Source organism: Cibotium barometz, chromosome 14, assembly GCF_041138505.1.
Source record: "Cibotium barometz isolate CiBa-2024 chromosome 14, ASM4113850v1, whole genome shotgun sequence".
Taxonomy (NCBI): domain Eukaryota; kingdom Viridiplantae; phylum Streptophyta; class Polypodiopsida; order Cyatheales; family Cibotiaceae; genus Cibotium; species Cibotium barometz.
Window position 1 is genome coordinate 11015440 of NC_141059.1, and position 16465 is coordinate 11031904.

General features: G+C 45.3%; 1 protein-coding gene across 1 annotated transcript in view; it reads right to left on the reverse strand.

Moving 5' to 3' along the window:
• The window catches only part of LOC147631663 (rRNA processing protein-like protein), a 112519-nt gene that overhangs the window by 59563 nt on the left and 36491 nt on the right, over positions 1–16465 (reverse strand). The window contains exons 7-12 of the mRNA XM_086808180.1: positions 13006–13078; positions 12837–12911; positions 10808–10918; positions 10619–10664; positions 10399–10498; positions 6464–6566 (exon numbers count right to left, since the gene is read on the reverse strand). Coding sequence (XP_086664306.1) covers positions 6464–6566; positions 10399–10498; positions 10619–10664; positions 10808–10918; positions 12837–12911; positions 13006–13078 — 508 coding nt within the window. The remainder of the gene's footprint in view (positions 1–6463; positions 6567–10398; positions 10499–10618; positions 10665–10807; positions 10919–12836; positions 12912–13005; positions 13079–16465) is intronic.

Here is a 16465-nt window from a genome sequence, read left to right on the forward strand (position 1 = left end):
CCCAAAAGGAAAAGTGAACGTGGAGGGTTGAGTGGCTGCCAGAGCTGGCGATGCACGTGAAGGAAGCGTGGAGCTCGCAAGGAGTCGGGCAGCCTGCAGAAGAAAAAGGGGTGTACGCCGCCTGGGCGAGGGTCGTGAGGGGACCAGGGAAAAAGAATGAGGGCCGCCTCGTAGAAGAGCTGCGCTGTGGGCGACTGAGGAGCTGACTGGTGGCAAGGGCTCTAGTGGGTAGCGGCTAGCGTGCGCAAAGGTAAGGCGTGTTTTTTTTTACATATACTAGGGGGGGAAAACTCTCTGCACAGCTGCAAGATAAGTAGGGATCAGCTGAACAGAGGAGCTGCCAGCGCAAGAGAAGAGAAGCGCTGTGTGGGGAAGGAAAAAGGTGGAAAAAAAAGGGCGGCAGGGGCTCTCTGGCCGGCAGCACGACAGAGATAAAGAAAGAAACTGCCGGAGTCGGCAGCTGACGTAGAAGCGGGGAGCGCAGAGTGAAGAGTGCCTTGCAAAAGGGCAACAAATCAGACGAGTAAGCAAAAGGCAGTGAGTCATCTGTGCAAGAGAGAAGCCGCCTTGTGGTTTTGTGTGGACGGGCTGCAGGATCATAAGCACAATAAACAAAGTGCCGTCTTGGAGGCCGATTGGGATCATGAGTACGGGCTGCGCAAGGATGGCCACGTCGGAGGTCTGCAGAGAGTGTAAAGGAGTCACTTGGGTGTGCAGAAGGGGGCAGTCGGTGTGTGACATGATCACCTACAGCCAGAAAGGGTCATCTTGAACTATTGTGTGGCTGGTATACAGAGTTTAAGGCGACAACAGTACGTAGAAAGATTCCGACTATGGCTGAGAGACTGTGGCTGCCTTGGTCACGTAAAGAACACAATGGTTGTAATAGTCATGTTTGTGAAGGTGCAGCGCTCAGGGGCTGAACAGAGGGCATTTATCTCCTGGCAATAGGCTGGCTGCAGCTATACGTGATAAAGCTCATACTCACTCTCTCTTTCCTGCTTATTGATGGGCTGGTAATACTGCGGGGAGAGGAGCAGGAGTGTGGAGCGCAGCCGTGAAGACTGGCTGGCACAAAAGGTGGCTTCGGGTAGCAAGTTCAGATGGGAGGTGTGGTAAAAACTTGTACAAAGTGATGGTGCTTGGCTGACTCAAAGATCAATGTCTTTCAGAGATCAATGGGCCACAATGTTTTGGTTTTTCTTGGATTTTGGAACCATATGATGGTTGGTTTTGTCATGTATATGAGGTGTCTATGTTGGCTTTGATTTTATAGTTTTGTTGGATGTTGAGCCTCTGATGCTCCATGATGGCCATGTAAATCTTTCATGTGAATACCATGAGGTGACTTTCTGGAATGCAAATCCATATGAGATGAGACAAGCCATGTTAATGTCAGTTTATTATATGTATTATGTGTCCAATATTGGCTTTGAGGATGCACATGTATAGTTGGGTACTCGATCTTTGATGGTACCAGTTTCTGCTTGTGGTGCCCCTTGAAGAATTATATGTTGTGTTTCTTTACTGGGATTTTGGATGTAACTCTCACAGCCAGACACCCAGTGTGTTCCCGGCTAGACCGCACACGTCACGACAGCTTTGGTGAACCCGACGTGAAACCGCTGGGGTGAGAGTACGTAGAGATGGCTAGCAAAATGGAGCATTTATATGCAGAGATGAAAGAGCTTGAAGAGCGGTTCAGGAAGATTGAAGAAGAAAAGCGAATTCAGGAAGCGGTGGAAATTGCAGTGCAATTGGTGTATGACAGGGTCAATATATTTGATGGTTACGATCCAGAAAGCTATCTAAGGTGTTACGAGACAGAGATGAAGAATCAAGGGGTTCCAGAAAACATGATGATTGCATCTTTTGCATACCTTGTAAGTCCTGATTTAAAAGATGAAGTGCTGGAACTAGCAGAGTATCACTCCAAACGATGGAGTGATTTTGCAGATGCACTTATTTATGCGAGTTCCAGGTATAATGTGAGCTGTGATAGTGTTCCAGCAACAATCCGAGCCAATTTAGAAGCGGTTGTCGATGCATGTCTTATGGAGGACAATCAATTGCTATTCAAGGCTGATACAGAGATTGTGGAGGCTGTTTATGCTAAATTGGGACTACAAAAAGCCATTAGTGAGCAACAAGGCCTTCACAGTGCCAAAAGGGATGCTTTGCTACAGCCTCATAAAGATGCAATGGGTGAACTCTGCAAGTATAATCTGTCTTCCTTGTTTGAGGGTGCAGACATACAGGGTCCTATGATCATACCAAATGATGTGTGTATGCCTATGCTTGAGGAGACACTTGATTCAGAGAGCTTCAGGACAGGTGCTCAAGACCCAATACACGAGGAAGAGGACATCGCAAATAGTTTCCTCTTGGGCTGTGAAGCATGTAAGTTGTGCAAACTTGAGGATTCTCATGACGAAAGTGCTCATTTGAAGGGTATTCTTCAGGTGTCGTATCATATGTGTGAAGAACAGCAGGAACCAATGCTTCTTACTGAAAGCATGATTGCAAATTTTGAAGATCTAAGACAAGAAGAAGATGCTATCATTACTGCATTCTTATCTGGTTATGATGCTTATAAGCAGGATGATGTACATGAATATGCATGCGAGGAAAATAAAATATTACAAGATGGGCCACAAGTATGTGTGATTGATTTAGAGGGGGTGAGTGATATGGGTGATTCCAACAGTGATGTTGCTTCTGAAGCTGGTTGCCAAGGTTCTTTGGATTTGGGTTATTCTGGAATGCTAACAGGGTGTTCCAACAATAAACAGGGTGATGCTATGTCATCAGTGTCAGGGTTACCTTGCAACCACATTTGTGAGCAACAATCTCGAGCTTGGAAGCCTGTTTATGATGATGATTTGGAGAGGGAAATTGAATCTGTCTTTTTGGATCATACAGGGTTCAATGACATACAGATTCAAGGGTACTCGGGTGAGGGACCCATAAATCTAAGCCCATCTGCAGACAGGTATCAAGAAATACTGGGAGATAACATGCAGGATATGCAAAGTGTGGTCACAGAGCCTCAAGAGGCTGCATATGAGCAACCAAATGGATATAGCTATGGGGGTATGAATGTTCATGATAATCAACATGTGGGATTGCAAGATGATAATGGCTTCAATGCAATTGATCTTGAATTGGATGCTATCCTAGATGATGCATTGGATGATTTCATGATATATAATAGATCCCCATCAGCTTTGGGTTCTTCTATGCTTGATGCTAGTCAACTGTCGGTTGCAAGTGAGGATGTGCAGGTGTTATGTAAGCCAAATGATTGTGATGAGATTGATTCAGAGCTGAAGGCTATTCTTGATGATGCCTTGTTGGACTTTGTATGTGTTGATGGTGTAGATGCTTTGCATACTTTGCAACGGTCTAAAGAAGAGGTATATAACAGCATAGAGGAAGCCAATGAAGACCATGCTTTTCCGTCTTTGGATGAGAAGAATGAATGTTTGTCAGTGGGTGAGCTGGATCCGGGCATGGTAGATTTGGATGGGATGTTACCAAGTGTGTGTTCCATGCTGTTAATGCAGTTGTTACTTGGTGTGGCCATACAATATGTGGTGCAAAGGCTTCAAACATGGCCTGAGGAAAATTTTGAAGCAAATCATTTTGAAGAGCATCCCACTTTGAATGATGAGGATAATTATGCATATGCAGAGAATCTAAGTGAGGACAGGGCTTCATATGAGCAAAGGATATGGCACATATGCCAAAAGCGATTGGTATTTGATCCAGGTGGGAAAGCAGAACCATTCAGATGTGATTGCTAAGATACAGGACCTGTGTGGCACATACCAGAGGATGTGCAGGTTTAGAGGGGGTGGATGTCGTGCCACAGCACGTCTATGGTGTGAAACCATGCATGTGAGGCTATTAAATGCAAATCCAGATGCATGGGATTAAGTGCCTGTGTACATATGGGATGTATGGCGTGTGGAGAGTTTTGCTTTTAAGGGCGTCGCCAGGTGTTAAGGGTTGACGGTATTGGCTCTGAGCTTGTTACAAGCCTGTTCGGAATATGGTTGGATTGAGGTGGTTTTAGCTGTTTGGTCGCCTTGAATTGTGTGCACATCCAAGAAATGAGTGGACACTTGCAGATTGCATTTGGAAAGTGTGGAAAGTGGGGAGCAATTAATATTGGTGTTGCCTTTGCTTTGGTGTGAAAAGGAGAATAAGGTGGCCATCTTAGGCAAAATAAAAAATATATATATAATATTAAGTGGCCAAAAAGGAAAAGTGAACGTGGAGGGTTGAGTGGCTGCCAGAGCTGGCGATGCACGTGAAGGAAGCGTGGAGCTCGCAAGGAGTCGGGCAGCCTGCAGAAGAAAAAGGGGTGTACGCCGCCTGGGCGAGGGTCGTGAGGGGACCAGGGAAAAAGAATGAGGGCCGCCTCGTAGAAGAGCTGCGCTGTGGGCGACTGAGGAGCTGACTGGTGGCAAGGGCTCTAGTGGGTAGCGGCTAGCGTGCGCAAAGGTAAGGCGTGTTTTTTTTTACATATACTAGGGGGGGAAAACTCTCTGCACAGCTGCAAGATAAGTAGGGATCAGCTGAACAGAGGAGCTGCCAGCGCAAGAGAAGAGAAGCGCTGTGTGGGGAAGGAAAAAGGTGGAAAAAAAAGGGCGGCAGGGGCTCTCTGGCCGGCAGCAAGACAGAGATAAAGAAAGAAACTGCCGGAGTCGGCAGCTGACGTAGAAGCGGGGAGCGCAGAGTGAAGAGTGCCTTGCAAAAGGGCAACAAATCAGACGAGTAAGCAAAAGGCAGTGAGTCATCTGTGCAAGAGAGAAGCCGCCTTGTGGTTTTGTGTGGACGGGCTGCAGGATCATAAGCACAATAAACAAAGTGCCGTCTTGGAGGCCGATTGGGATCATGAGTACGGGCTGCGCAAGGATGGCCACGTCGGAGGTCTGCAGAGAGTGTAAAGGAGTCACTTGGGTGTGCAGAAGGGGGCAGTCGGTGTGTGACATGATCACCTACAGCCAGAAAGGGTCATCTTGAACTATTGTGTGGCTGGTATACAGAGTTTAAGGCGACAACAGTACGTAGAAAGATTCCGACTATGGCTGAGAGACTGTGGCTGCCTTGGTCACGTAAAGAACACAATGGTTGTAATAGTCATGTTTGTGAAGGTGCAGCGCTCAGGGGCTGAACAGAGGGCATTTATCTCCTGGCAATAGGCTGGCTGCAGCTATACGTGATAAAGCTCATACTCACTCTCTCTTTCCTGCTTATTGATGGGCTGGTAATACTGCGGGGAGAGGAGCAGGAGTGTGGAGCGCAGCCGTGAAGACTGGCTGGCACAAAAGGTGGCTTCGGGTAGCAAGTTCAGATGGGAGGTGTGGTAAAAACTTGTACAAAGTGATGGTGCTTGGCTGACTCAAAGATCAATGTCTTTCAGAGATCAATGGGCCACAATGTTTTGGTTTTTCTTGGATTTTGGAACCATATGATGGTTGGTTTTGTCATGTATATGAGGTGTCTATGTTGGCTTTGATTTTATAGTTTTGTTGGATGTTGAGCCTCTGATGCTCCATGATGGCCATGTAAATCTTTCATGTGAATACCATGAGGTGACTTTCTGGAATGCAAATCCATATGAGATGAGACAAGCCATGTTAATGTCAGTTTATTATATGTATTATGTGTCCAATATTGGCTTTGAGGATGCACATGTATAGTTGGGTACTCGATCTTTGATGGTACCAGTTTCTGCTTGTGGTGCCCCTTGAAGAATTATATGTTGTGTTTCTTTACTGGGATTTTGGATGTAACTCTCACAGCCAGACACCCAGTGTGTTCCCGGCTAGACCGCACACGTCACGACAACGTGTGATACTGAAAGATAGTGAAAGAGTTTGCAGCCCACCTGCTACACACATAGATGCCTCATTTCAGCTCATCACTTGTCAGACTTCCTAAGAAGCCCCCTTACTTTAAGGTGGGTACTGCCTGTGGCAATGACGAAGGGTCTACCTTAACTAAAGGATAACTCAGCCAGTCCACAGCCACAAAGATGGCGACAGGTTCATAACTCATGATGGCTGCCTTAATAGCAGCAAGATCAATGTTCATCACAGCTACCTTCTATGACTTTAACTTGAAGCTCTGCTAGGCTAATATTTCCTCCACCCTATGTCATTCCCTCCAGACAAGGGAGCTCTCTCACTGTCTACAACTGTGCCATCTCTAGCCTGTCGCTGTAGCCACTTGGGCCTCCAAAAGCATCTCTGGAAAACCTACGCAACCATGCCACTGTCACAGATCTTCTACCCAGCACTATTTGCTATCAATAACATTTCGATTTCGAAGCAAAGAGAACATAGCACCAAAACAAAATGGACCAATTCACAATGAAAACATGCCACATAACTATTGCTGCATTGCTAGATGAGAGAATAGATAATCTTGAGTGCCATGTTGCGGCATGAACCTGATTAAATGCTCTCAGCTTGCTTTTTGATGCAGCAGTTCCTGACGACAATTGAGTCTTCCGCTGCCATCTGTCCACTGAACTGTTTCGAAATGGTACAAACCTGCACATACCTGAAGATGTCAATGTTCTTGATTACTATACCCTGTTGTGGCCAAGAAGTGCATTGAAAATTCATCTAGTCTAGCGTGCAGAAATGTAAGTCCATCTTGCTTTGGTAGATATTACCACACATGACAGACTGCACACTTCCAGCTGTACAGAGTATAGTCAGGTTAAGTGGCTGACTAAAAAGCATAGAGTCTTGATAAAATCTCGTTATGCCTACCCTTCACATGGTCTTTGATAGTAATGGCACATGCATCTGAGGCCCGAGGATTCAGGTGGATCTTCACCTAGAAAGTTAAACCTTTTTTTTTACAATTACAGATTTTTTTACAATTGTTGGCATATTTGCAAAAGCATATGCAACTGGGAGAGCTTAATTAAAGGTTAAGTCGGCTTAGTCTGGTATGCTCAGATAAGAGAGGCACATGGATACAGGCATGGGAAAGCATTCAAGAGAATGGAATCAAAGGGAGGGGAGCCTGGGTGATCACATTATCAAGAAGATCTGCAAACACTTACTGGAAAGGCAGCACTCTCTAATCTACCAGTATGATGAATAGAAAATTGCACCACTATAAAAACTACCCAAATAGGATGCAAGGTGACTACATATGCTACTAAGAGAGCTTAAATAAAGGTTAAGTCGGCTTAGTCTGGTATGCTCAGAGAAGAGAAGCACATGAAGACAAGCATGGGAAAGCATTCAAGAGAATGGAATAAAAGGGAGAGGAGCCTGGTTGATCACATTATCAGGAAGATCTGCAAACACTTATTGGAAAGGCAGCACTCTCTAATCCACCAGTATGCTGAATAGAAAAGTGCACCACAACAATTATAAAAACTACCCAAATAGAATGCAAGGTGACTACACTAGCTGTTACTGTAACAACTCGGAAATGCTTGTTCAAATCGATGATTGCTAGACTAGCTAGGGATTCATGTGGCAATGGTGGAGGCACCTCATTCATTGGTTGGGGAAGATGAATCTCAGCCATGCTTTCCATATGAAGCCTTGCCACCTTCCGCACTCTACCCGATGTAACCGAATGGTGTGGCATGTTACCTAGCACTCTCCTATGGTTCTCCTATATGTCAGCATCAGCACTTGGTCGTGCCAATGCCTCATGAAGACCATACGTCCGCAGTTATTGGCCCTTGCATCGATCACACACACAACGAATTTTCTCTCTCAACTATGCCTCGGAACCAACTTCTCGCCCTTGATGATCAAGGTCAGACATCTTCAACCTGGCCAAAACTGATTTAGGGTTAATACAAAACACACAACACCATCCAAAACTATTGAGACAAAAAATTGCCCAGGATTTCGCTGCTACAAGCGACTTCAACAGCATATTTCGTTGCTCAGCAAGCGAAAAAATGCTGCCCAGCATTGAAGTTAGCAGCGATGCGCAGCGACCTGAAAACTGGGACTCCCGCCTAAATCGCCGCCAACGGGAGTCAAGTTATCTACCTACTTGGACTAGGCTACACATGCAAAAACTACACCTGCAACCCATCTATTCTTCCCACCACACCTCTTCTTTCAAGGCTATTCCATCAATCATCTCTTCCTCTCCAAGGTAAGTGCCTCTTTCTTGCTTTCTCCCAAGCTTTCATGGAAAGCTTCAATGCTTTCCCTTATTCCAAGCTTTCATGGGAAGCTTCTACATAGCTCTACGTGAGCTTTTCTTTCCCTTCCCCTCTCTTTCCGAATAGAGGCACTCCCACCCTTTCAGTACACCTCGAATTGTCCATTTTTGGATCTCACCCGCTCAGAGCAGAACCGCGTGATGAGGATGGATATCGTCAGAGTGGGCACAGAGAGGACATGGACTAGTGCCCTTGAGCCCTCAGGCACGAAAATGGCTCATTACAAGAGCCATTTGCTGCACCTCTGACCATATGGTTTTATCACCCGCCCGGCGTACATGGATGTACACCTATCACATGGGATATGTTGTGCCATTGGACAGATCCGGACCTCATCACACCAGCTGCGGTCCGCGGATTGAGACAGGATGATATGTGCATCAGATCTCCAATGATCGCGTTTGTCAGCTATGCTACCAGGAGGCAGAGACAGAGGAGCACTACATTTGCCGGTGTACAATCTATTATGAGATCCAAGGTAGATATCACTGCCTCTTCTGAGACAGTTTTGGGCCGTTATGCAAGGTCATGGAGTTTGAAGATCAAAGATGTTTGGGCTTGTTCCTACTTGAGCTCAGGAGACACAGAGAGACCCTCTTGGCAAACAGGAGACCGAGCCATGATGTACCTAGACACAGGATCCTGACATATTTCTTGAGCACCAACACCAGCAGCCCAATTCACACACCTCCTGATACCTCCTCCATCGGGCCATCAAGACACCAACCACGCTCCCAGGGAGTCACCATTGATAGAGCAGTCGTCTTATGTCGTGCTCGTCGGCCACGCCCACCAAGATCCCGACCACGGCATCCTCACCATCGCCAGATCAGAGCCATTATTACTCGGCATCGGAGGCGCCTACCTCGCTTCTACAACCTCTCCATTCTAGACAGCCCCATGGCGGAGACAGCCCCATGGCGGAGATATTTGATCTGAGGAGAGGGCAGCACTTCAACTGATCAGCATAGTTGATATACATTTTCCAGTATTTTCTACTCAGTATCGTCTAGGAGTCTTACTCACAGTTCTTATAACTGTAAGATAGTCAGTTTATTGTACTTTTCAGTTTCATTTGGTTGTTCTCTTTGATGAGACACCAACTTCAGATGTACTCTCAGTTTTGGTCTCATAAGCCATCATGGCCTCTTAGAGACGTTAATATATCATTTCATTTCATTTCCTTCCCCTTTCTCCCTTCCCCTCTGGCTATCTATTGCATGCTATCACGCAATGGCCAAATTGCAAGAAGGATGAGACAAAGTGGGCACTGCCAACAGGCTGCTGTCTAGCTGGCCTGCCTGGCAGCCTTCACGCACGTGCTATACCCAGGCTTCCTGCAATTCTGTCCACCTTGCACACATTGTTTTGTCCTGCCTCTTCATCATGGTGTGAACATGTTTTGGGGACCTATTATTTGGCTGAGACCTGGAACCCCACCCCTTGTCACATATTGCCCGCCTTTATCCTACCCTACTATATATTTGTACTCCCATGTCTTGACTGGTCCGGCACTAATGATCACGCAAGGTTATAACCTAAGGATGGCCCTAGACATGGATAATTAGGGCTTTTTAAGTGATAAAGTTTTATAACTCTATTGCTCTCACCTATAGAGAACCACATGGAATAGGACCAACACATAGCTCCAATAGTGAGATCTTGTGGTATGGTTGGGTGAACGTCTTAAAGATATCCTTATATTTTACCAATATTCCTTAGCTACTATGCACATGAACATTCATAAATTACAAGAGTCGTAGCTGCAAATCGGTTTATACTTATAAAACATTGATCACTGCAAAAGGTGCATAACCTGGCAGAAATATGTAATGTGGTGCTGGTTAATCTTTTAAGACACACTTGCAAACTGGTTACCATCACATTCAAATAACAAATAGGATCACCCTACACACATGGATGACACTTCCATCTTCATCTGAAACCTTACAAGCTCACATATCAAAGACAATCACGATGGCTCACCTGGTTTGCACTCTGACTCTACACCTCTAGCACATGGAAGTTGAAGATAATGACCCCAACAACCAAACACACCCCTCTCAAAGCTTTACTTTTAGTGAACCAAGTCATTCAAGCATACTTCATAAACCAAGAGCACTCACAAAACCCCTGACCTAACAGTAAGCCCTGAGGATACTTTTAGATGTTACCTTGAATATAAAGCAGATAATTGTGGCCAAATCTTATCAATGTCATCTGAAGATTCCAGCATAGAACTCCCCCCACTCTCTTGATGTGCATTGCTATCATCTGAACGTGAACCCAATAGAGTGTATTAATCGACATTGTAATACTGATTTTGGAACTATAAACGACTTCTCAATTTCTGACAATGCAATACTGTGAAACCAAGTGCAATTTTTCAGAGACTTGCACCAAAACCTTCGTGGATAGAACCGTTTTGCTCTGACAAAGCCTGCATTGCAAATCGAATTAAAAAACAGGTTGGTATCAGTTACATTAAGAGCACCACCTCTGATATGACAGCGCAATTAGAATACCATTTACAAAAGACTTTACTATAAAATGCACACAGGAATGAATCATAGAAAGAAAAACCTCTAAAGTCTCAGTGAGACATCCCAATGTTTCAATGCTTGATGCAGTCAGCTTTGCGAAGGCATTCTCCACTTCTATGTTAGATTCACACATGAATGATTTCTTGTCCCCCTGCATACACAAGTGTAAACAATGCTCTAATTAGACAAAACAATTAGAACGTACCTGTTCCAGACAGCCCAAACAAAAGACATGGGATCTGAATGTTCCCTTTTTAAACCACTTTGGATGAATCATGCCTTTGAACGATGTCCAACCTTGCCCTCCCAAAAGAGGGGAAAATGTTACAAGGCTCACTAGAGGCCTCTCAAACCATCTTCAACACTAAGGCCTTGCACATTCAAGCGATAGTGTGCACAAATATTACAAGAAGAGGGTGCAAACATTGTAATTTCTTCTGGAGATATGCACGCATGGAGCCATGACAAGTAAACAGCCAGCCCCTGCCATGGGAATACATGTGGTGAAAACCTTGGCTAGAAAAGGGCATATAAGTAGACTATTAAGGTAAAATGATAAAAATTTGGGAAAAAAATATTAATTTGACTAATAAAATAATCACTTATCATTGATAAGTTGTAAACATGACTATCCTTTTTCCCAATTCATGGCATTGTAGATAAAGCCATCATATAGGTGACATCATGGATCAAAAGCACATGTATGGATTAAGTTTGAATGAGGATCTCCATATACTCTGAAGGGCCAGCCTCACCTCGTGATTCTTTCTCGACTTCATGCTCAAAAAGGAAAGGAAAAGCACCCTGGCTTAAGCTCGACACAGCCAGATCATGCACTGATTGCTAGCATATTTCTTTCACATCTGCTCAGCCAGATCATGCCTGATCCTGTAAAGAAGGTTAACTTTTTGCCTTCCCCCTATGTTGTGGATCTGATACTAACTTTTCACCCAATCCTTAGCGACCTCAATAATCCACATCCTCTTAAGATCTCAGACACATGCCGCTGAATGTAATGCTGAGTTACATGTATCACAATGATCCTAACAACAGTCCCAAGCACTAGTGCGTGTATGCATTAAACTCCCTCTTGACTGTGCTACTCCTCCACACCTGTGACCATTTGAACACTTAAACATGTGCTCAATAGGCTTTAGGATGTCATCAATGTGTTGAAGGTCATCATAAATCCACCATGCATACAAGTGTTGACACATGACCTAGCAGCAACGGTGCACAATAATGTGCCAACTGTTCATGCATTGATCACAACTGGATGCATTGAGACTGAGGAGGATATGTAGAGCTGCTTCAACATAATAAAAATATAGACAAAGCAAGCATCTGAAACCTGGAAAAAAACTTTTGCCTTTTTTTCATAACTATTGATGTCTCTGAATGAGCATGCCAGTCTTTGCCTAAGTTGATAAAAAGTCCATGGCATTTCTCCCATAGCAATGCAAAGAGCAGCAGAAGCTCACTTCAATTTGATCATGCTAAATATTAATTGATTATTCAAATCAAGGCCATGGTTGGGCAGGCAAAGCACATGCACCAACAAGTATACTAGAAGCCTAGGCCCTACAGAAAGAACCCTTTTCTAGCTCTCTACTTGAGCCAAATTTTATTGTTATGCTCGATCCCATTGCTGGCCTGGCTACCTCTACATAAATGAAGCATACACCCATCTTCAATCTCACAAGGCAAGCACTTCACAGAGTCCTGCTGTTGCCTTGACAAGACCTAGGAACCATTGACAGGTGGACAAATAGAAACTTCCAACCATTGGCAAGTGGACAAACTTCCAACCCTAGAAAGAGCACTTCCTCCTAATAAAAGTGTATAGGTCTCACATTATGCAATCCAAGGAAGCTACCATTGCCTCTATAGAGAGGACTATGAACCACTCTCGCAAATCTGCACGATTATGTGTGTTAAGAAATATGCATTATTACTAAGGTGAAATTGAGAAAAAACATCAATAAGCTTTCTTATATGAAAAAAAGGTTGAATATAATAAAGTCTTTAAATTTGACAAAATATGGAAGACGTAGCATGTGATTAATCACCAGAGGCAATCGATTGGCACTTGTGAATGGTTTCTGCAATAAAATCCGGACTTCCAAAGCCTTGTCCCAAAGGGCCTGCCAATATTGTTGAGTGAATAAATAAATAAGAATATATGACTGCTGTGCTCAAAAAACTTCCACCCCTCTGAAGTGCCTCTGATTGCTAAACCTTTTGGCAGCTCACGGCTTGACCTTTCTGCACCTCATCATTGCTTCGTCCTCTCAAACCACGCAACATTTCCCTAGATAATGCAAAAAACTCTTCATCAAAAGAGCATAGTTTTATGTTCTTGTAAATAGAAGCAGAAAAAGTTGATCATGAGTAAGATGGAATTCATGAGTGTTACATGCGGAAGCTTAATGGAACCTTTTTACTTGATAAGCAGAGAACATCTCACAAAACGGAATTATGCAAGAGATAGATGGAGTACAGAGAGAAAAAAGAAAGAAAGAACATCTCACAAAACTCAATTATGCAAGAGATAGATGGAGTGCAGAGAGAAAGAAGAAAGAAAGAAAGTTATATTAACGTCTACAAAAAGCCAAAATGACCTATGAGACCAAAAGGATCACATCATATCCATGGAATACATCATCATGGGTACTAAAATGAAATGAAAGGAAATGACAAAGCTAAAATGCTAGATCTGAGATGCTAGAGCTGATCCATGTACAAAGAACATAGGCTTGCATATCATCCTAAGATATCCCGTATGGGGCGCTGCTACATGGCACTCGGAGTGGTAAAGCTTAGCCAGCGTGAGGGAATCCTCTAATGGTGCAAAATGATGGCCCAGATTCTCCTACGGTGCCGCGGGCGCGGGCGTGGGCGGGCGCCTCCGGGTCAAGGTCGTAGACCTCTGCATAGCTTGGTGGCTCTGTCCAGTCACACTCCTCGGTCACACTGCTACGTCTAGGTAGGGTGGGTGGGTCTACCCTCGAAGCTCAAGTCTAGAAGTGAGTAGAAAATACTAGAAAATATATATCAAGTAGATCCATGTATGCTGATCCGTCGAAGTGCTGCTCTCTACTTAGATCAAACATCTCCGCCATGGGGCTGTCTTGAATGGAGAGGTCGTAGAAGCAAGGTAGGCGCCTCCGATGCCAAGCAATAATGGCTCTGATCTGGCGATGGTGAGGATGCCGCCTCGTGGGCATGGCCGACAAGCACGACATAAAATGACTGCTCTATCAGTGCTGACTCCCTGGGAGCGTGGCCCGTGCCCTGATGGCCCGATGGAGGAGGTATCACGAGGTGTGTGAGCTAGGTTGCTGGTGCTGGTGCTGGTGCTGGTGCTGGTGCCGAAGAAATCTGTCAGGATCCTCTGTCTAGGTACATCATGGCTCGGTCTCCTGTTTGCCAAGAGGGTCTCTCTATGTCTCCTGAGCTCAAGTAGGAACAATCCCAGGCATCTCTAATCATCAAACTCCATGACCCTGCGTAACGGCCCAAAACCCTCTCGGAAGAGGCAGTGATATCTCCCTCGGATCTCATAATAGACTATACATCGGCAAATGTCATGCTCCTCTGTCTCTGCCTCCTAGTAGCATAGCTGACAAATGCGGTCATCTGAGATCTCATGCACATATCGCCCTATCTCAATCTGCAGCTAGTGTGATGAGGTCCGGATCTGTCCAATGGCACAACGTATCCCATGTGATAGGTGTACATCCATGTACACCACGCGGGTGATAAAATCATCTGGTGAGTGGTGTAGAAAATGGCTCTTGTAATGACCCATTTTCGTGCCTAAGGGCTCAAGTTGGCCAGTTAAGGCCTCCGAACCTCCGCCGTGAGGAGGGTTCGTGAAACGTTCCTCCTGGTCAAAGACCATTGGCACAAGCTCCTCCCAAGTAATGGTGCTGAGCCTGCCACTCGTGATCAACGAGGAATAGAAAGCGGAATACTGACCAGGCAAGTGGGAAAGTAACGTGATGGCCACATCTTCGGATGATATCTCTTTCCCAGCTTGAAGGACTTCCTGCTGAAGGGCCTGCAGCTTGTTAATGTGTTCCCACATCGTCGAGGACTTTGCAGGGTTCATAACCCGCATCTGCACTTCCAAGGATATCCGCTTCATGGGTGACACCCTGTTGTACAAAGAAGCCAAGTGCTCCCATATGCCTCTCGCCAGCGTCATGTGCTTCACATGGTTGATCACCTGTGGTGTGCAATTGAGAAATATAAACGACCGGACCCTGGCGTTGACACGGTCCCACATGTGTGCCTGAGCCTCTCGGTCCTTCCTTGTCAATAATAACTCCCCTTCCTCAGTTTCAGGCCGTGGCACCCCTATGAGAATAAAATCAGCAAGGTCATATGACTCCAGAACTGACTCCATCATGACCTTCCAGATGCCATAATTGGACCCGTCCAACTGACGATCCACTGGGAACGTGGGGAGAGTCGGAATCTTCACGTGCTTCTCAGCCATCTCTAGTAAATCTGCCATCTCGGAGAGAAACCTGAAAGGGTGGGTGGGTGGGAAAAATCTGAAAATCTGCAAATGGCTGTCCAGCACCTTTGCCCACCTTCCTCTTGCACCTTCTCTTCCCGTTCAGCCCGAAACAGTCCACCAATCAGCAACCTGTTGCTCCCCCTCTTGCTCAGAAAAAACGCCCAAGATCTCCTAGAGCCTAGGGCTCTGATACCATGTCAGAATATGCAACGGAAATGATAACCAAACTTGGGTAGACAAGAGCAAGTAGACTGCAGAAAATAATCAGCACAAGAAACACAGAGAGATAGGTGTGTAAACTCTTCTCTATACACAAGATCCCGGAAATACTGAATGAGGAAGTTCTTGCATTGACAGTTTTCATTATTTGACGCCTAAGAGAGACAAATTACCGCGAGATTTCTGCCTTTTTTTACCAACCAGAACGCAATAGAACCAATTGAACATTTCATGGAGCGCATTACTCTTGACTTTGCCACCACCATGGCGAGTGCCCTTAAAATACACGGCCTTTGCTTGGTAATGTGATTTCTCCATGCCTTGATTGCTCCAAAGTGCTAAAGAGCCATATCTATCGAGAAAGTATGGCCCATGTGCATACAATATATGCTGCATAGAAATGGGGTACGGTGTGCTAATGGTCAGATGCGCACATCCTCACACCAGCTAGAGATTGAGACAGGCAGATTCAGAGGAGTACCAGCTGAGGCTAGGATTTGTCAGCTCTGCCAGATGGAGCCAGAGACAGAGTTACATTACATATGTCACTGTCCAATATATTATGAGATACGAGGCCGTTTTCATTGCCTCTTTAGAGAGGGTTTCGGACCACTTTCTAGAGTCATGAGATACCAGGATCAGAGATGCCTCGGATTATACTTGCTGGAGCTTCGTAGACATAGAGAGGGTCTCCTGAGAGGGAGGGGATCAGAGAGGGAGAGACACCTACAGAGGCAGATTACAGACTTCTTTCGACCAGAGATTGAGCAGTCAAGCCAGCAGGCATTGCAGCTAGCCCCAGAGTATAGCCGCACCAGAGGTACACTGATTGATCGGGCTATAGAGCTGGGGCGGTCCAGGTGCCCCAAGATGAGAGGCCCATCTCGACATCGGCGGAGACTACAACAGAGGATCAGGACCATACTAGCACGGCATGGGAGACGTCCAGTC